Genomic DNA, 22,236 nt, shown 5'->3' with positions numbered 1-22,236 from the left:
ACTAGAGCAACTCGTTCTTCTTCATTAAATCCTTCATAGTCCACCCGGTGTTTCAACTCGTAATGTCATTTTATATTGTAAGTTACTCTTCTTTAATACTGGAGTATTTTTATGATACTAAGCATTGTACATGATTTGCTACAAGCCTACATAAGAACAGATTCTCTCTCCCATTCTATATTTTAAAAAATCTACGCAGAGTAGAGGATTCAGCACAGATCATGTATGGATTTAGATGCAGACATTTCTTGACTTGAAGTTCTATGTTTCTGCTTATCAAAACACTGTGCTAGCAGCTCAGGCCACGAGAGGCCCTGGGTCCGAGCTTTTGGCAAACCTGTGGCAACTGCCACCAGTGGCCGAGCTTGACATGACAACCATCATTCTAATTACATGGGTCATTGGAAAATTAGTGGCAACATTTTAATTAAGATAAAAAATTTGTTTATTCACAACTGACATAATTACAGTTCTTAAAAGTAACCTCCTCCTCCTGTATCACATACCAGTCGTCAGACACCTGGAAGATGGCGGATGCCATCACATCATCACTTTGCTCTAAGCTTCTGATTGACTGCTCTGCAATTGTTATAATGGCTTGTCTATTTCTAAAGCATATCCCTCTCAGTGGTTCTTTCATCTTAGGGAAAAGGTCGTATCCAGAGAATATGGAGGATGATGCTCTAGAATTTCATACTTCCGCCTGTTAAGTAAATTAACAACTTGGGCAGCCACATGACAAGCACTATCGTGAAGCATAATGGGATGAGCAGTCAAGAAATTTCGGCGTTTCTAGCACAATGCTGGTCGCAAATGAAGTTCCAAAAAATGACTGTAATATGCAACATCCACACGCATTCCAATTAGAACAGAATGAAAGATTAATATATTTTCATAATCATAAACAATAAACATAATTTTGAGAATCATATGTATCACGCGCTTGTGTGTGTATTCAATGCCTACACACTTCACTTACTTGATTTGGGTTACTGTATCGCATATGTGCAAATGAAAACATAATTGCAAAGAAATCAGATAAGAGTGGCTTAAGTACCACAAATGCATTGAAGTTTAGTGACATGAGTAAAAATTTAAGTGATTTGGGAAGTGATTTAACCAGATTAGTGGGTAGGAAGGTCAGTGCCAAGATGAGATGTGAAATTGTTTCTGTGAGTGCAATGGGTGAGAAGTGGATGTTGCTGGTCCAGGAAGAGACGACTAAGGACTTAGTAAATAAATTGAAATATGAATTAGAGGAGTGGAATAGAAAGTTAAATAAGGCGATAGAGGTAATGAAAATAGGTAAGGAGTATGGTGGAGGAGGCTAGTTAGGATAGCGAAGTATAATATGTAGAAAATTAGTGAGACTGAAAATGAAATGTACACAAGAAACAGACATAATAACGAACATATTGGACAATGGTGTAGTATGTTTTAGTAACAAGTATTATTAGAAAAAGTGTGTGTTCGATATAAGTGAACTGAAAATCAAGAACAGAGTCGTAAAAGTGTCAATTTTGAATGATCTAAATTAAGTTGTTAGGTTTTAAAGCTGGGAATCTGATCAATTTAAATGGGGTCGAAAGTTAAATTATAAGAACGTCTACAGAAGGTATATCTTTAATGAATGTAATTGTGGCACTGGATACAAAATTGTGAGGTTCACATTACATGGATGTAAATGTTGATAACAAATATTTATATCATATCATATCATATCTTATCTTATCATATCATATATCATATCATATATCATATCGTATCATATCATATCATATATCATATCATATATATGATGAGATGATATATATTTGTCATAAGCACTTACTTCCGGTGAGATGGCACTTCACTTATTTTGTATACAGTGCTATCCCACCTTATTACATAGCAAATTTATGCAAGTCATAACTTACTTCCTTCTCTCTTTCACTTATGTTCTCTTTAAATGTATCTTGTCACCTCTCGTTCACCAGCCTACCTATCTATATTTCCCCACTTCTCTACTACTGACCCCCACACTTACATCCTCCCTTCACTTCACTTCACTTCCTATTGATATCTTGACCCCCCCCCCCCCCACTATTTTCTTGTATTTCCCCCCACTACTTCCCCCTACACCAACTTCTTAAATCATAAAGTTTCTTTTTACTATTCACTTTTATTCCTTCATTACTGCTCCCTGGATCTGTTCCATTTTTATATCATATATATGTACAATTAGAATTCCAAAAGCCATGTTTCACTATCAATCAAAAGAGAAGATATCTCTAGATCTTCCAATGAAATACTGGGTTGAAAATTCAACTATGAGATCATAACAGGCCATAGGGCCTAATACCTGAAGAAGATTTTACAACTTACAGATAACACGTATAAGGCACCACTCATTCTCATACTACCAGCTTACTTTAGTCATTGCTAGAAAAGCTGAATTCTGGCAGCACTGTCTCTTATTTTCGAATGACCTATGTATGAAGTGACTCGTGTTATGGAATGTGTGCTGTTTCGAGTCCTCATGGGGGAAGACATTTTCTCATGAAATTTCGGCCAGTGTATGGGACGAGTGTCCACCCAGCATCATGATGCACTTTAGGAGCTACTATAGGTAGCGAGATCCAGTTACGAAAGCCAGCTATAACGATTGGGGGGGATCACACAATACCTCCGTTCTGGTTGGATGATCGTCCACCTCTGCTTCAGTATGTGAACATGAGGCCAGCAGCTGGCTAGTCGATCTGGCACTTCATGAGTTGTGGCACCACGGATTATTATTATTATTATTATTATTATTATTATTTTTTTTTTTATTTTTTTTTTTTGTATGTACGCATGTGGTTCAATGAATCAGTGATTTTTCAGTAACTAGTATCAGCAACACAGGGAGGGAGCAAAGGAGAAATCAAAAGTCAAAGTTCAAGTGTAATCAATTTATTGAAACTCTGTTAACACATATGTATGGTCGTCAACTGTGTACCAAGCTCACAGAGTCGTGACAGGGTAGGCAACACCCAGCTCATCCAGTCAACAAACTTTATATATATATATATTTGTTTATTTATATATATAAAAAAGGAATATCAGTTTACTTGCAGTTTAGCAAACGGGGAAGGGGGGGGGGAGGAATAAAACTTGGTTACTGCTAGAAGGGGAACACCACTTTCTTGAGTCCACATTGATACCAACTGCAAGAAAAGGACATCTTGTCTGTGCGTCTGTCCATTCAGGAATCATTGCACTCCCCCCCTATACACACACCAGCACACCACCTCCACTTGGCACACCAAGTTTTATTTTAAACCATTGCAACAGAAGCAGGGGAAGGAAATATTTTGAAGTTTCGGGATTCATGATATAAAAAAAAATACTTATATACTCTTCTCATATTAAGAAAAAATTAAAAAAACAATAGATTTATCTTTCTTTTGTAAAAAAAAATGCAGCATTTAAGCAAATACATAATGTAGAAAAAAAATCGATTGCTTATAGGACTAGCACATAACACATTCAACAGTTTCACCAACATAACAAGTATTTGTACTCTTTTTCACTTCTTTCCAACCATCACAACTTGTCTTCGTTCAACAATAACGTAACTGAGCGGGTGGGAAGACCATCAGAACTTGTCTCCACTGCAAGGGGGAGGGAACTCACGCCATTGCCAGCCCCAATCAACTCTCAGGGGGTGCAATACAAAAATAGAACTTTGAAGCGCGCACACACACACATGCACACATATTCACATTCACATATTCACTCACATACACACATCCTCAAGCTGATGACACCCCTATATACAGGCAAGATTACTAGCAAAGCAATGGCACCAGCAGGTTTGCCGCAAACCAAGCTGCCCTAGAGCAATTGCAACATGGACATCCCTGCTATCGACAAATATTATTATGCAAAAGAAGTAAGGCTTCGTATATTCTGCCAGTCTGATATTTCAGATATTGCCAAATCATCGTGATATTATGGGGAGCATAGATTTACTACCCATTTTGATGGATATCATTGAATCTCCCTGCTATCTCTATAAGCATTACTGGTGCTTTAGTGGCTACCACGCTTTTTGCTGGACCTGATACTAGGAGATTATAACACAACAGAAAGTGATTGAATTAGAGTATATTAAAAACCTTTGGTATGGCTTCTTTCAAAAGGGAACTAAAGCAGGGAGTCCTGTATCAAAGATTTATGGCACATAAAGAATCTTCTCTCCTTCCTGAATAATTGAGATCCAGTAATATTTTATCAACCAACATACTGATTAAGACTGCATATGTCACTATAGAAATGTATATTTCTAAGGATCGAAGGGAGAAATAAAGTGGTAAAAAAGCTGTAATTTATCCAGGACCGAATAATGGCCGGACTTTTGGGGAAAACGGGAGAGGGAAGGATGGTAGAGGGAGTAAAAGAAGGAAAACAACTGAAGATCTACAAGTGATACATTCTTGAGAAGGGTCTTGAGACTGATCAAACAGTTACGTCAGTTCTGAATCCATGGATTATTTGTCCCACTACACAAGTGAAGGAACTAAATAAAATGTAGAGACAGAGAGAGACCAAAAACAGTACGTGCACTATTTGTACACCGTTTGAGTTCTGGGTGTTCAAGAGATCTTTCCCCCCATTCCATGTACCGGTATCTGACATCACAGTGACCACGTAACAGGAGGTTAAGTTTTTCTTATTCTATTTCACAAGTTATGTTCAAAAAATTAATACATTAAAAAATAATTTTCGGAAGGAAGACAATGCCATTAAGATATGCAATTAAGAGTAATCGTCCTACAGAGACTGATGAACTCAATTGTTACATTTGTTAACATTGAGGTTAAGACATAAATGAAGGTTTCAAGCCAGCCATAACTATCCCACAATATCACAAAAATTAAGTTTCTTATCTTAATTCACATCTCTTTAGCTTAATCTACCTTATACTAAGCATGAATAACTATTTTCTTAACAGCTGAAGGCTGCAATTATGAGGAAGGATGAAATGGGTGAAATTTCTCATTTCTACATTTTTTTTAAGCTAGAAATTAAATTTTTTGTATATAGCAACCTCTTGTTATCAGTATTAATGCCTCATGTTTCATTAGTATCAGTTTAATAGTTTTTGAGGTAGCCTATTATTTTTTTCTTAAAAACAATTCCGACTTTTTCAGAATGTATCTATTTCCAAAAAATATAAGTTACAGACTTGAAAAGAATTGTACAGCATCTTAGACACGCATCTAATTTAACAGCAGAGTCATAATTAGAATTTTGGGTGGATGTGACCTGAAAAAATGTAGACCTAATCCAGTTAGTTTAAACATTTTAATTCTTTTATTGTCTAGATAGTATATTTTACTTTTTAATTTTGTAAATGCTTACGTTATCCAAAAAAAGCTGTGTAGTTTTGTTAACCATGCTTCTCAGAACATGCAAAAAAAATTTCAACTTCTTAGCATGAAATCTGTTGGAGTCTACAGTATTTGAATTTGAGCAAATACAGTAAAAATAAATAAAAGTGTGGAAAATGACTTTAAAATGTTGATTATCTGTCGCGAAAATCTGTTCGTAATAATTATGAAATATAACTAAATCACGAATTCTGAGAACGATTATGTCGATAAAATTTGGCCAACGTAAAAATGCCGATTTTCCATCACGAAAACCTGTTTGTAATAATTGTGAACTATAACTAAAGCATGAGTTTTGAGAACAATTATGTCGATAAAATTTGGCCAACATATAAATAGAAGGTTATTGATTACTTTTTCCAGAAAAAAAAACTAAATTGTGGGTTTTCTCGAAAAAATGACAAATATTTCACTCATCTTCTTGCTTGGCAACATATGGATTTAACCATTCGCAGTTGAGCTTAAACAACCTTGAATATCTCCGAAACTATTTAATGTGGATTAGTCAGGTTGTTTGAAATCCTTCAAATGTTATATTTTTTTAAAACTTCTCCCTCTCTTCTACTTCTTCGATACAATTAGTTAAGTATTATCTTAAAAATATGAGCGTCTTTTAGTATAGCATGTATATATTTTAATCTGTATTAAATGGGATGTCTCACAAGACTGGCAACATTCTTATGACTCTAAAAACTACGAACATATCACAAAGCTGGATACAGGTGGCTTACACGTGGATGGAGAGTAGTTTTACACTTTTACTCTTTTTAATAGGAATATATGATTTTCAGAACGATGAGAAAAAGCTTTGGTCCCTGCTTGGTACCGAACCCACGAGCTTGCAGCTTACAGTCTGTCACTTCAAACTGCATGACTCTTTCTGGGTTTTTAAATGACAGTCCTGTTCCTGCGTCTAAAATACAAATATTCCTCGTCGTTTGTCATGTGTTAAGCTAAAGCAACACATTACCAAGTAGTAAGAATCAAAATTTATAAACTAATATGTCAAAATATTCAGTCACTAAATTTCCAGGGGTGCCCATGAGCAATTGTGGCAAATACATGATTGTGCATGCAGACATGCGACATATTTATAGCTATAAAAATAAATAAATAAAAAGACATCTCCCATCTGATAGGCAAAGGTCTCAACTAAAACTGTCCTCAAAGTAAGCACACACACAAGCACGCACGCATACACGGACACAGTCAGTGAAGCAGAGTTGTGAGTGATCTCAAAAGGGAAAAGGGCAGATCGACACATTTCGATTGCAACTGTCCCCTACACAGTCTCTCCCTGAACTCAGGACCTTGGGATAGGAACTCCAAGCAGCCCACATTGTTTTACATCGTTATATAACAACAAAAAGCAGGGAAAAGGCAAAATGCAACAACAATAACAACATCAACAATATCGTACTTTCAAGGTGGTTATCAGTGCAATGGAAGTTTTTGGGTATTGGCAGCTTTAGGAATGCCGAATTATAGAACGAAGTATCTCAAGATGTAGACTGTATATACCGATTGCCTCCACATGGTGCAAATACCCAAGAATTCCCACATGTTTTTGTTTCTGTGACTTCTCAATTGTTACTTGAAGGATTTCAATTGTGGTCATGCTGTAACATTCAAAATAATCTCTCAAAGAATAATTTTAGCACATAGTGGTAGCACTGCTAACTTTGATTAAAGAAAACACATTCTTTTTTTGTTGTGAAAAGTAACTTAAAACAAATACCGGTATATATTTGCCATATACGCCTGTGTAACACAAACTCTTATTTTGTCTTACAAAAACATGTGCTAAATAGAAATATTGGGTATAAAACTTTAAAACAAGATGCGTGCAATGATTTCCTTAACCCATTAATGCTTAATGCAATTTGATAAGAGAATCTTCCTCAAAATTTGAATAAAATCCTAAATATGCAGTTTATTAACCCATTATTCAATTTTACGCAATACACTCTAACAATATACATTAGAGGTAGAATTGGTGTAATGTGCCACCCTTTTTTAGCATTGAACTGATTTGTAAGCAAAATGGTATGAATTTTCAATTAAATTTGAATTTAGATTATCAGTAGGCCTACATTTGATATAAGAGGTAAACGTTTTTGAACGTCAGCCTTTTGTCTTTTTGCACGTTCTTGAACATCCAACACTGTTAATTCAGTTCTTTTGCACGTCCTGGCACATCCAACACTGTTAATTCAGTTTGTACCTTCTGTAAGTTTCTTCAGAAAATTTGCAACAAAGTTTATCTATGTCTACAGAAATTTGAGTCTGCACTAAGCAGGTGAGAAATGGCCTCCTCATTCACTTTTTATGGTCTTTTTGTCCTTTAAAATTTATTTACTGCTTTGTCTGGGTGAAATAGCTACAACCCTTGTAATTTTATTGCTGAACACCAAAAGCGACACATTTGTTGATCTAAAAGAATATTACCTACTATCCATATAGTACAAATTCAAAGAACTTACGAAACCAAGTCTGTAGTAATTAAATCTTATCTATTTATCTTCAGTTGTATCTCCTCTAACATATTGTTAAAGAACGTGAAGTAGAACACTGTACAATTTTAAATAAATACTATTATTAAGGGTTTTGGTGTAATAAGTTTTGCAAGGCTCAAGTATACATTTTATTAGTTTTCTTTCATTTCTGTTGCCGTTAAAGACTCTTAAAATTCAAGCAGGAGAAAGTTAACCAGTTTTAAAATTAGTATTATATTATGAATTTTTTATATCACAGTATGAAATCCATTTTAGACGATACTGGTACTTGTATTTCAAGAATTTCAAACTTCCTGATTTAAAAGCAGATATTTAAGCTATAATTCCAATTTATTATTAACATTTCTGAAGAATCTTTTCATGCAAAAAAAAAAAAAAAATAGTTTCGTGATGTGATTGCACATACCATATATTAATCACCACTAATAACAAAAATCATAAAGATGACACACAATTTCTTATTAATTATATATTTTACTCATTTTACAACAAATGAGTTTAATATGTTGCAGCTCACATGACTGTTTATAGTTTATTTTCTTTTTCATAAACCATTATTCGAAAGACATATGCAAATTACATCATTTGATAAGCACCAAAAAAGAAAATTAACTTTCGTTCATTGGGTTGGACACAGAACGCATTTTTGAATCATAACAAGAAAGATATTATTATTTTATAAACTGTATGGCTGAAGCAAATATAATCATGTAAATAATCGTACATAGGCAGATGAAAAAATAGAATGCATATTCAAAACGACTTATCAGTAACAGGTATACTGTATGCTGAAAGTGTATTTCTGCAAAAATCTCGGAATCTTTTTTTTATGCAACATCATAGTACTGTCACATTACACTTTTACAATGAGAGAGCTGCCCATTTAAATGAACGTTAAGAACTATATATACTATATAGATCTAATTTTAAAACAAAGAAAATGGTTGATCTCAAAAACACAAATGTACATAAAAATGAATGCATTTCGATTCAAAATTAATACACATATTTAAATATTTGACAGAAATGATAATTGTTCATCTGTCTGATGGTGGGTTATATGGTATGATACAATAATGATGAAGCAAAAATCGTCCCTAGTTATGTACTTATGAGAATATATAATTTAGAATTCAAGAAGCAGCTACATACAAAAAATAAAAATAAACGAGAAAACACAATATTCTTAATGTAAATTTTCCTTCTTTCTGTATTTAAGACTTAATAACATTATTGTTTTTCCATAATGAATTAAATGGCAGGGGAATTACTCTTATGTACAACCCAAAAATGTGGAAAATCAGGGATGTGATTTCGGGGTTAGCTTCCCTTAGAAAGTTGTTTGCATCACAACGAAATTGTTCTGCGCAGTGTGTTTGGTCCAAACAAAGGTATTTGATTTCCTTCCTGATTTCCTGCCAGAAAATGTTTATAAACAGTGTTAAACTGACTTACAGGTACCATATTTATTTTTCTTCTTTCCATTTCTAAACAATACTATTTATTGTCACAAAATTAAGAGACTTCGTCATGTTGCGAAAATAAATAATATATAAAACTGCGCACTCCTCTAAGTTAACAGTGTCGAGCAATATCCACGAGTACGAAATGGAAAATAAGGTGTGTGTTACACAAGCTTATACATGGTGTATAATTTCAATAAATCAATTCATGCCCTGAAGAAAGGAGATATTATATTTCCATCACAAAGTAGGTTTAAGGGGACACTGCAATAAAAAAAATCTCTCTGCGAATTATTATTATTATTATTATTATTATTATTATTATTATTATTATTATTATTATTATTATTATTACACTACTATCTTCATGTGTGAAAAGGAATTTTCCAAATTCCTAACACAGAAACTCACAACATGTCTTTCTGAAGAATTATCATATAAATACAGAAAGGCGTCATGCTTTCTTAGTGTTTTTTCAAATTATGTAATTTACCAAACATTCGAGCTGAGCTCTAGTAGATTTTTTTAAGTGCACTCTGGAGAAATTTGGATAAACATTTTGCATCATATGCAAAAAAAAAAAAAAATACATATATATAGCCTATATATAAACATCTCAAAGTTTAACTGTGTGGTATTATTTGTTCCAAACAATATATGACAAAGGAATGTCCCTTTGTTATACAATAGTTTTAAATTTACTGTAGTGTCCCCTTAACTTAATCTAAGATTAATTAAAAAAGTTAAAAACTTTCACATTCTTTATATAAAAGATGTTAAGAAACTTGTTGCACCAAGTGACTAGTGACCTTCCATACATCAGGCTTCCAGTCCTACCAACCACACATCATAGTAAAACCTCCTCAGAAACAAAAAAGAACACATCATACAATCTCTTTCAATCAATAACAAGGACAATTTTAACAAGGTTTTCTTTTGAGAACATTAGAAAATCTTTTTTTTTTTTTTTTTTTTTTTTTTTTTTTTTTAGGTGCAAATGCATCTCAAGCCAATCTCAAAATCGAGGCTCTCTCTGTTTCCTTTACTTAAAGTTTCACAATCCAACAAGGCTGTACACTTCACAATTTAACATATTTTTTAGTACATTCACAATTTTTTATTTATTTATTTTTTCAAGTTTTATATATATTCAAAAAAATCTTTTCGACATCTCCTGATGCCACATTTACACCTACGTACACCACTAGACGTACTTTCTTTTTTTTAAAATACTTATGAACACACTTCTGCTTCGTCAGTGCAGTAGTATTGTTAAAAAACACACGCATATATCTACAAAGCAGTTGCCTCACCCCCCGAGTTCTAATCCAGGGGAAATGAAAAGGGGGCACCACCACATTTCAGGAAGTCCCAACGCTTCACAGCCAAGCCTGTGGACACTAGGTTCACACCGAGGGAGTTCTGTACAGGAAACCAAAAGAAACATTGCACCACAGTTCTATCAAATTCCGCACATTTAAAGAGTAAGAAATGTTTATTCATATCTGAGAGGTTGAGGTGTTCAGGCATTTCGAATTTCAAATAATGAAATAAACATGCATAATTCAAAATATTATATATTCATCATCTGCCTCAGGGATTGGGTCTTTTATCTGTTCCATACTCACATTTACAAATTGTTTAACCATTAGCATAAAATATTCACAAACAGGTACTCTCTGATCATGTGGTCAACAAGACATAAGGTGCATGATAACAAAGGTAAAATAAAGAGTGCTTGCCAAGAAACAGGTTTCGCTCAAGTAAATGCTGATGGCCTTTTACTGTTTTAGATTGAACGTGACTTGCAAGAAAACAGTATGCACGTTTCCCTTAGATCGAGCATGGGAAGGTTTTGTGTTGCATAATATGTAGAGACAACATAGGCTGAAGGGACTTCAACGTTAGAGCATTAATATACAGCTGACTTCCAGTCAGTGCAGTGCAGTTTAGTTCATGGTAGTACCCTACACATTAGAACAGACAGTTTTCATTTATGATACATATATTACGAAGAAATAGTACAAAACATGTCGTGCTATATCGTTATGGAAATGCTGGTGCTTAACAACCATCTGATTCGACAAAAGTGAGAGAAGCCAGCTAATTTTTAAATAAAAAAGTTGCACACAAATCGCGTTCTAACTCAAGAAAAACTAGGCAAGATAAGTCCCCCACGAAATTGTTACGAAAGTTTGCTGAACAGGTAGGTGTATCCAAAATATCAGCTTGAAAAGCACCATGTGACAAGGGTTCAATTCTATCGATAGAGATGAAATCCAGCTTGTCTCTACAAATAGTTTAAAAGATGTGAAATGTGCATTAGAGAGAAGGTCACATTTCCAGTACTTATTATAAAGTAAGCCAATAAATTACATATACAGTATATTGTAATGTGTAAGTCGGAAGATTATATTGCCGAAAGCTGAAGTACTGAATCACTGCTAAGCAGTTGTTACTTGCCCATGTCACTTTTCAAATGGTGTCATACCAAGCGAAACCTCTTTCCAGGTGTGCACCCATTACAAGACAAGAAACAGACGCAATATCAAATTGGAGGGAGATAAATGTTACTTTTTCCGCTCTTTCAAACAAGAATGTGTACAATGTTAACATCTTCGATCGAACTTTTCTAGGACATAATTAAATATTGAAGAAAAAGATATAAAAAAAGGCAAAAATTCCCTTTTGATCTTATTAACAAAGAAATAAAATATAATATGGCAAGAAACACCACTATGCAACCTACATTTAGTTTGTTTGTCCTTCATTCAATATCTTTTGAAAGATTAACTGATTTTATGAAACTTTATAGGGATATCAATGCTATTGGTGGCCATTTCTACACTGCTTTTACATTAGTATTTCTATAACCAATCTAAGATGGCAACTATCCAAACTTTTAAGGTAAATTAAATAATCGAAATATTCCACATAGAAAATCACGTATTTTGTGTCGACATTATCAATAAATTAAAAAATGACGGCCTCGAGAGTTTTGCAATAAGTCAGGCTATTGTACAGGAAATGAAGTGTCTATTACTTTTTATCCCCGAAGAACATTAAGTACATGTTTACATAATTTATTACTATTTTAACAATAGTATGTTAGTATTTCTTAACGAAACTACGCAAAAATTAAACTACATGGAGAACATGGCCGAGGATTCAAATTCATCAAGAGCACTGGTGTTTGATGGATAGTTGGTAATTTACCATCAAGACCTTTCTTAAATTACAAAGGATATTTTTCAGAGATGACGAGATTCTGCAATAATGGAACACTTATTTCACACATGCTCTGTCCATCACAAACCACAGAATTTATTAAATTTTGAATGACAGTCCATTTGATGAAAAGTATTTAGCTAAGTGATTGAACTGTGACTCTGTTTTGGGGACCGAAGTAAAATTGTGCTACTCCATAACATGAAGCCTCATCATACATCTAGTATTAGGTTCAATGCTGTAGGGGAGGGGCAAATATATTTGGGATTTAAATGCTAATAGGATATGAAAATTTCTTATTAACAATTTCTTTATTTCAAACTTAGAGTCCATTCTTTTAACAATTTATTGAATTACTTTCTGAATTATAATCCAGTTCTCACATGATTTTGTCAGATTTAAAAATCGAAAATGTGCCATGGATATTTTTTTACTTAAATGGAACTTGTATTTCTTCCAGACATTAGACTTAAATTGAATGTCCACATCTTCGTTGAAATGTGTATTAAGTTCTAGCACGGACATTGCTATAATTTTTTGTTTGTGAGGGAGGTTCAATCAGGCAGCCAGCAATTCGAAATTGTAGTATGTACTTCATTCAATTGTAGTTTCAAAATATGAGAAATGTAATTATCGTATATCTGGTAACATTTTGGGGAACTTAGAAAACTTCCATGAGACTTAAATACTCCACAAAAAGAGTTGATTGCTGCCACTACTTTTTGGTATCGGTATCAAGATTTGTTTATTTGCGGAAATAGGTACTATCTATGTAGATCTGAAACTGTTGTTGTAGGGTGGGAAAGGATAGGAGTACAATTATTTTAACAGGAATAGAACAACAAGGACCTCAGCTAAGGGAATGCACAGCCATTAAATGCAACTTCCATAAAAGAAGGATCCACTTTAAACATTTCTGTTGTCAAACTATATGACATTCCAAGAGACCAATCATTAAATATATGCCAGATCTACGGTGCAATGCTACTCCCAGTATTCATTATTCACTCAGAACAGTTAATTTCTCTAGTGCTGTCCCCAAATGAACGGTAACAACAGACGAAGCAATCTGCCACATAAAGTAAATATATAATATTTTCTCGGTCACTGTACTTGATTTTTCTTCTCACATCAATGGACATAAAAAATTAATGAATGGATACGTCAAGAAAAATCATATTCCATATACCATATGTGACAAAGCAGTCATTTTGAATATGAATATGATAATGTAACTACTATTGAAATTGAGGTTAGATTTGTACTCTGCTCACTACGGCAACACTGCAATGTTTTTCACTGCGTGTTGCAGTATCTGTTGCGAATTCGTGCATGTGTACACTGTTATATGTAAAAATATCATATATATTAAAACTTCACCCACTCTATGAAACTAAATCTAACTCAATAAACGTTTATAGCTTAGCTTTGCCATAATCCCTCTCTCAAAAGAAGTTGATAACTTTTTATTACCAGTATTTATAAAATCGTAACTTGTGCCTACATTTATATATTTCGATAAACATTTCTGGATAATGCATCACTGAATTTGTTTTAATGCTATCTTAATAAAAAAATTGCCGACTATTTCAATTTTCAATTGCATTTCATTTTCAAGTTTATCTTAAAGTTTATTTATCTTCATCATATTGCTGTAAATGCTCATAAGCTATATGCCTAAAAGAATCGATCAGAAATTAAATGGGCTCACCTTAAATGGTAAAGAAATTATCAGATTCACAGAATTGCCCATTTGAGATTGTGCAGTTAAAAATAGCACCGTATCTATTATAACAGTACCGGTTGCAACAGTTTCTGAAAGTGTAAAACTCTACTCATAGAACAGTAACAAGCCATAAGTTTCTAGATATAAACAAAAGTTTGATTGAAATTTAGAATAAAGAATTATTATCACAAATAAACTCATTTAAATTATTATCCTTCAGTTCACGAGAAAAAAAAATGAAAAAATAAAAAGAAGAAGAAAAGAATGGCTTAAAACACGACAATGAAGCCATCAATTTCAGTTATGCATTATCATCTCTCTTTAAACATAATTAATAATTGTTTACGATCATATATTTCCTTCCATCTGCACACATAGGCAGTGCACACATGCACACATTTTATGATACATATTAACAGCAGTGGGTAGGAGGGTGGTGGTGGTGGAAGGTTTGTAAAGAATTAACTTATCAAATCGGCTCAAAGGATAGAAATGAAAGAAGAAGAGAAGCAATAGTTAGTTGTTCCATCATTATCTTCTGTTTTGCTTTGTACATACTGATACTGCAGCACACTTTTACAAAAGGGGAAATAAAAACCCTTAAGAAGGATATATTTTTTTTTAAATATAATCTCACAGTTCTTAATCACACTTCGAGAAGTCTATTTACAATGTTTTTACACTTATCTGGTATCTATTAAATTATGTAAAATCTTACACTTTTCATTTCTGCACGCAAGAAATAAGCAATATTAATTAACCAACCAACCAAACAACAATCTCGGTAAAGTTTGACATTGTTTCTTTTCCTTCCTTTCTCAAGTAAGAAACTCAATAGTTGAGATTTCTGAACCTGTCTCTTTCGTCACTTCGCTGTGACAGAACACGGCACTGGGTACAGGGTAAAGTATTTGTGTGTATGTGTGACCACTTTAAGTCCCACTAATATAATCTCAAACTATTTACTGGAAGAATAACACTGCGTGAGGGTAAAGGAAGTTGTCAGTCGGAAAACTAATGTTATTTAACATAATAATAATAATAATAATAATAATAATAATAATAATAATAATAATAATAATACGATGGCAATGATGATGATGTTCAAGAATTTCTTTAACTGCAAATATGTTATTTGGAATTAGTATGATAACGAGAGAGTCATACTGGACCATTGAAGAAATAACAATGCCTGAAAAAAAATTATTATGCGAAAACATAAGTTATATCATAGCAATCTTGTCACCACAAATTACATGATATCTATCTGGGGTTAGACTCGGAATCTTTACTTGAAAGCTGCCAATTGACTGCACTATAGCAGAGCATTGATGATGATGATGATGATGATGATGATGATGATGATGATGATGATGATAAAGTTCTAAAGCAGTGATTTCCAACTTGTCAGTTCATGGCGTTGAAGTGTGTTTCTCCTCTCAGTACTGATCAGTAATTTGTTAAATTAATGTAAATCATATTAGTTCACATAAAAATGTACAGTACATAGTTAAGCTAATCTTGTATCTGTGAGGAAGTCTGTCACTTACAGATATTTTACTGAAGAAGATTAATCTGATTATGGTATACCAACAGGCCTACCTACCTTAACGTCACAAGTGACTGAATTATATATGTATAAAATATATGGCAACAACATTTTTATAGGGGAGTCCAGTGTCAGCATACACTTTAATTTACAATGAAGTACTGTAACTGAGTTGTCATTTTAAAACTTTCAATGTTATATCAAAAAGTAAAAATCATATTACATTATTACGACTTTCGGTTATAAACATATTTTCGCCAAAAAGAGTTAGCAAGTTTCTGAGAATAGCTAATTATTAGAAAATGTCTTCAGTTCATATTTCATTCACGCCACTACTCAGAAGGCTCCAACAAAATAGGTTTGCTAAAATGCTGTTCTAGAGATTTGCATTTGTCTATTGTGTGAATGAAAGAAATAGCCTGCTACATCAAACAGGAACCAGTTGGAAATCACTGACGTTTCCTACATCCCATTATCACTTTAAAACGGTTACAGAATCAGCAATTGTTTAAATCCTAAACATAAAAAAAAAATCTGTTGACAAAAAAGAATCATAAAATGAACGAACAAGGACAGGAAAGCATGAAGGTGATAAATATGATGGTGCTAATGATAATGATGAAACAACAGAAAGAGAAAGTTAATTACCGCGATGATGATGATGATGATGATAATAATCATAATAATAATAATAATAATAATAATAATAATAATAATAATAATAATAATAATTGGGACACATGCGGAAACATCAGGTACTGTAGTTGGAGGACAAGGGTTCGTATCAGATTACTATGTGTGTAATGAGACCAGCCCTCGTGTCTGCTGTCTGCTGTCTGTCCGTCTGTCCACTTCTCTCTTTCTTTCACTCACTGGGCCTGCTCTTTCCTGTCAATGGCAGTGAGAAGACACACTGTTACACCTGACTGTGTTTGTGCAAAGATGTGGGGATTCGTTCCCACCAAGAGGGAGGAGGAAAAGAAGAAAGAGAGAGAGAGATCCTCATAAGAATGGCAACAATTCTCATCAGGTACAGCAATGTTAATCACTTTATTTACAAAAAAGAAAAGTTAGGGAGAGGAATTACATTGTACAACTTTCACCTGGTTGGATTTTGGGGTTGGGAGGGGCATGCAACAATGTGGCTGTGCAGAGAAAAGAAGACTTTTCATGTACACTTAAGTGAGAGAGAGAATTCTTTTTTTCTTTCTTTTTTTTTTTCCTCTGTTTCCAGTGACACGAGTGGCAGTGACACAAAGGCAGCGAGGCATGGTCCTCGTATTGCTTGCGGTGTGTGGGGCAGAGGGATGGAATGTGATGAGAAAACAACCCCCCCCACCCATGGGGAGACTACGCTACTGCCACGCGCCCCACACGCCATGCCCCTTCAAGAACTGCCCAAGATTCACGCAAATGGCCCAACATGCCATATTTACAAGCATCTGGCTATGACAGCATAAAAGCTCTCAAGAGAGAAAAGGGAACTTGTGGCTAGGAGACACAAAACCTGCCCGGTTATACAATATTATTATAGTTATTATTAGCCCCTTATCTACTTGTTCTATCTTCTTCTGTTTTTGTAGTTTTTTAAATCTTAATATTCTTAGCTTGTAAAAGATTTGCCGGTGCAGTTTGACTTGAGATCATTATGATGAATGCAACTCTTTTTTATTTATTTGCCAGAGGGGAGGGAACTAACTCATTTCACAGGACGATATCTGCAACCAGCACACACCAAATACACTAATTACATCAGCAATCAATTAGGGATACAGGTTGTGGGGGAAAGAGAGAGAGAGAGATAGAGAGAAAAATGAATGTACTTGTATATATTGAACAGTGCTGAGAAAATACAGCACCTAAACATTTTGTACTTTCAAATTGATAAAAATATTTGCCAGTGGTACATTAACAACATACCCTCGGGTCCCTCTACGCTGGCTACCACAGAGACAAAGCTTTTTTTATTTCAACCAAAAAAAAGTTAGGCACTGCTTCGCACCACCGAATGTTCACATCTTGACGGCCGCTGTCGAACCAACTCACCAGCTGGCAGTACAAATTAAATATACAAAAGCATCATCTTCCCATCTGTACAAAGTACGTACAATAAAAAAAATGGCCACCCGCCTGTCTGCCCTCACACATCATGAGCAATGTCGCACGCTCACTCGGAGCCAATAGGTTCTGACTTGACGATGGTGGCAGTGGCGGGTGTGGGGGACGTGATCACGGACACGGGGCTGCCGCCCCCGCTGCTCCTGCTGGGCTCCCTCGCACGACGCGCAACAGGCAGACTGGCCACTTCACAGCGCAGAGTGCGAAGCTCTTTTTCCATGGCTGCCATCTTGTCCTGCAATGCATCTGGATCTTGCTGCAAAGTAAGGCAAAACAAATGTTACACAAGAACTGTAAAGTTAGAAAGATTGTGTTCAAACAAAAAGTCAGTACAGTGTTCATCATGAAGATTTGCTATGTATTTACTTAATAGGGTTTCCATATTTAAAAAGTGAAAATCCGGTACACTGTACTTTTATCTTTAATATGTGCAAAATGAAAAAGCCACATAAAAACTTTAACTAACTTCTTTGCATTACATCACATATTCATTATATATGAGGTCTCGCCTACCTCACCTCTTTGCATTAGATGGTGTAGTAAGTAAAATTAAGGTATCTACCTAAATTTTTAAAACAATCAAACAAATTTTATCTGCTGCATATAATACAAAATACAACATTTCCACCTCTTAATTTTCTATTTTATTAATAATTTCCAACATTTTCCATTGTTGTGTATGAATTACCTAAAAATAAGGCTTGACAACAAGAAACGTATTTTTTTCTTGGCATTGTTGTGGATAGCGGTTCTAAAATTGCCAAGTAATTCAGTGGATTGTTGCAGCCACCAGTTTAGCTCAGCTCGCTAAGGCGCTTGCTTGCCAATCCAGAGATGCACTCAGGCATGAGTTCAATTCTCACTTTGGCTGATTACCTGGTTAGGTTTTTTCCGAGGATTTCCCCAACCATAAGGTGAATGTCAAGGAATCTATGCCGAATCCCCGATCACATCTCGCCAAATAACATTACATTATCACCAATTTCATTGACGTTAAACAACAGAGTAGCTGATACAGCGTCGTTACATAACCAATTAAAAATATACATTGTTGCATAAAGCGAACTTCAAATATCAAACTCTGAAGTAAGAAACAGATGGGACAAAGCGTAATAAGAACAATAATAACCATAACCAGTCTTGAGCAAAACGCAATGTCTCTGACACACCAATGAAACACATATTTCTTTCAATATCAACGTGGTTGAATCATGAATTTAAATCCATTGTTGTATGTAATATTTTGAGCTGCCGTACCGATAAATTGAAGAAAATATAATAGTGTGAAATGAAAGGAAATGTTATTTTTTTTCTTTTCTTTTATGTTTACTAAAAACTGAGACATCTACGCATCCCGAGAATTATTTTCAGGCCACCATGTTAATCCAGATTCCAGTATAGTTCCAGAAAATCCTGGATGTATGACAACCATAATTTACTATAAAAGAAGTCCAGAAATGTGGTTAGCGGAGACAGTTTCACAATGTACTAAGTAAATTGAAATATAAAGTGTTGAGGATAATAAAATATGATAAGCACGAAAAAGTTTCTGAATATGCTCAGAATGCAGAAGTTCAATAAAGTACTCAGCATATAGAAGTTCAATACAGTATCCATGGAATAGCGTTTAACAGTGTAGGCTAACTGATGCAAAGAAGTTCAGTAAAGAACAGCATACAGACTAAAGAATTAGTCGATGTAAGCTCAAGAATGTGTAATGAAGTTGGACAAAGTGTTGTACCTTGATAGGGCTGTCCACCTCCTGGTGCAGCCGGCGCTGCAGCTCAGCAATACGCTCTTCCTGCTCATGGTGCAGCCGCTGCAGTTCCTCGTTCTCACTGCGCAGCCGGTGGCACTGTGCCTCCTCGCGCTGGAGCCTGAGTGCGAGGCGCTGCACCAGCTCCACCACACGCGCCTTGGTTTCCTCCTTACCCTCACAAGCGTCCAGGGCCACCACCACTTGCTCCATCACATTCTTGCTCTCCGTCCTGACGGGCGCTGTTCAACAGAATATCAAACTTATGTCGCTAAATTTTGTAGATTTTACTAAAACACTTACTACAGCAGCACAATTACATCAGGGAGTTAATCATAAGAAATAATTCACAAAAGGAATGAAGAGTTTGTTGCTGAACTATTAATATTGGTACTGAATACATCAATATGGTAAGTAATTTTTTTTAACAAATGGAACTTTTTATGGTGGCTTTCATTCAGGACGTAGTTAGATTTTGCCACTACCAGGCTCGCTATAAAGCCGCCTTCCCTGCCACTACAATGGAATCTGCTGTTCGACATGTATACCCCATAAATTTCTTAAATAAATAACTGTAATATGATTCGTCAAAAAGGAGCTAAAATGTTATCTTATAGGACTCTTATGCCTTACACTCTGCCAGTGATGACAAGTCAAAATTAAGTTCCCAAAATTTCTAGTTTCATCCAAAGAGCCCTACACAAAAATAAGTTTAAAATCTGAAAAGAAAATAACAGCCTAGCACAATCTGCCTAGTTTCCTAATTCACCTCCCTTGCAGTTTATAATAAAACATTATAAGCTTTATAATGCTTTGAACTGTCACTCTTCACAGTGAATAAATATTTGTTTTAGTTTTATATTTTATTATTAATTTTTGCTTCCTTATTGTCTTATATCATTTTTATTTTGTTTGATTTTTGATTATTAGGGATATGATTAAGGTTTTACTGTAAAAAAATGATTACCATATACCAGGTGCAACACCTCTAATTGAGGTTCTGGTTGATATGTACAGTCTTATAAAAAAGTTTTGTCGCACAGATACTTTGTAAGTTCCAGAAAGGAGGCAGTGCACATGATCAGAGGACGAGTGACCTGGTTCACAAGAGAACGACTAGTTGAGGTAATAAAATTAGTTTAGTTTCGTTGTATGTCTGATCATGCGCACTGCATCCTTTCTGAGACTCAGTGTAACAAAACTTTTTTCTAAGACTGTACATCTATTATCAGGCAGTAGATCTCACTTGACGATATGTGTCAGAGGAAGAACAATATTGTTTATATGCATCTGAAGTCTGATTAGTGTAATATGTAGCTAGTCAGAGATGTATGCAATTGAGGGGAAGAGGAACTGGCCACCCTATCCCATTATCTCCTGGCCTAGTTGGCTCATGAGTGATGCCTTGATGATGTCACTTGTCTTCGGATGGTTGAACAAACAATAAACAACCGGGTGACACATAGTTGCAGTCTGTCTGAATAATCTGACACACACTCTGACACAGTTCTTGTCTAAAATCTCGAAGGAGTTCTCATTGTAATCCTTCAGCTCGTTTCCTTCGATACACGAAGTCTTTCACAGCACCAGGTTAGGCTGACCAGATTTTTTATGGAGCAACAGGGGACATCGGCAATTTCAAGAAAAACCACAAACATTTATCTAATCACTATCCGTTGAAATGTTGCAGAAATTACATGCAACAGTAGATACAATTATAGAACTTTGCACACTAAATTTGTAGAGTATCTTCAACTTTCTGAATTAAATGAATAATTTTCTCCTGGCCTAGTTGGCTCATGAGTGATGCCTTGATGATGTCACTTGTCTTCAGACGGTTGACCAAACAATAAACAACCGGGTGACACATAGTTGCGATCTGTCTGAATAATCTGACACACACTTTGACACAGTTCTTGTCTAAAATCTCGGAAGGAGTTCTCATTGTAATCCTTCAGCTCGTTTCCTTCCATACACGAAGTCTTTCACAGCACCAGGTTAGGCTGACCAGATTTTTTATGGAGCAACAGGGGACATCGGCAATTTCAAGAAAAACCACAAACACTTATCTAATCACTATCCGTTGAAATGTTGCAGAAATTACATGCAACAGTAGATACAATTATAGAACTTTGCACACTAAATTTGTAGAGTATCTTCAACTTTCTGAATTAAATGAATAAACATAACTTCTATACATAATTATGGCCACTAAGAATTCAATTTCAGTAATGACACACGTATCGAAGTCTTTCACATGATATTCTACACACTGAACTCTAACACACACATTTTACAAATACTGATCTGAAGAATATATCTTTTTAAGAATCTGTTCATTCCCATACAGCTTCACACTACAGACGTGTGCAAATTATTGGACTCAGCACCACATTTTTTACATTTTCATAATCATCACGAATTACTGGCCACAAAAAATTCTTTAGGACTTTATGCGACAGGATC

General features: G+C 34.8%; 1 protein-coding gene across 1 annotated transcript in view; it reads right to left on the bottom strand.

The window, feature by feature from the left end:
* Nucleotides 1-2,915: 2,915 nt before the first annotated feature.
* Snoo (Sno oncogene) overlaps nt 2,916-22,236 on the bottom strand; it is a 421,394-nt gene continuing 402,073 nt past the window's right edge. The window contains exons 5-6 of the mRNA XM_069835433.1: nt 19,756-20,012; nt 2,916-18,270 (exon numbers count right to left, since the gene is read on the bottom strand). Coding sequence (XP_069691534.1) covers nt 18,064-18,270; nt 19,756-20,012 — 464 coding nt within the window. The 3' untranslated portion in view covers nt 2,916-18,063. The remainder of the gene's footprint in view (nt 18,271-19,755; nt 20,013-22,236) is intronic.

This window comes from Periplaneta americana, chromosome 9 (genome assembly GCF_040183065.1).
Source record: "Periplaneta americana isolate PAMFEO1 chromosome 9, P.americana_PAMFEO1_priV1, whole genome shotgun sequence".
NCBI lineage: Eukaryota > Metazoa > Arthropoda > Insecta > Blattodea > Blattidae > Periplaneta > Periplaneta americana.
Note: the sequence above shows the minus strand (reverse complement) of the source record. Positions and strands in the feature narration are given on the sequence as shown.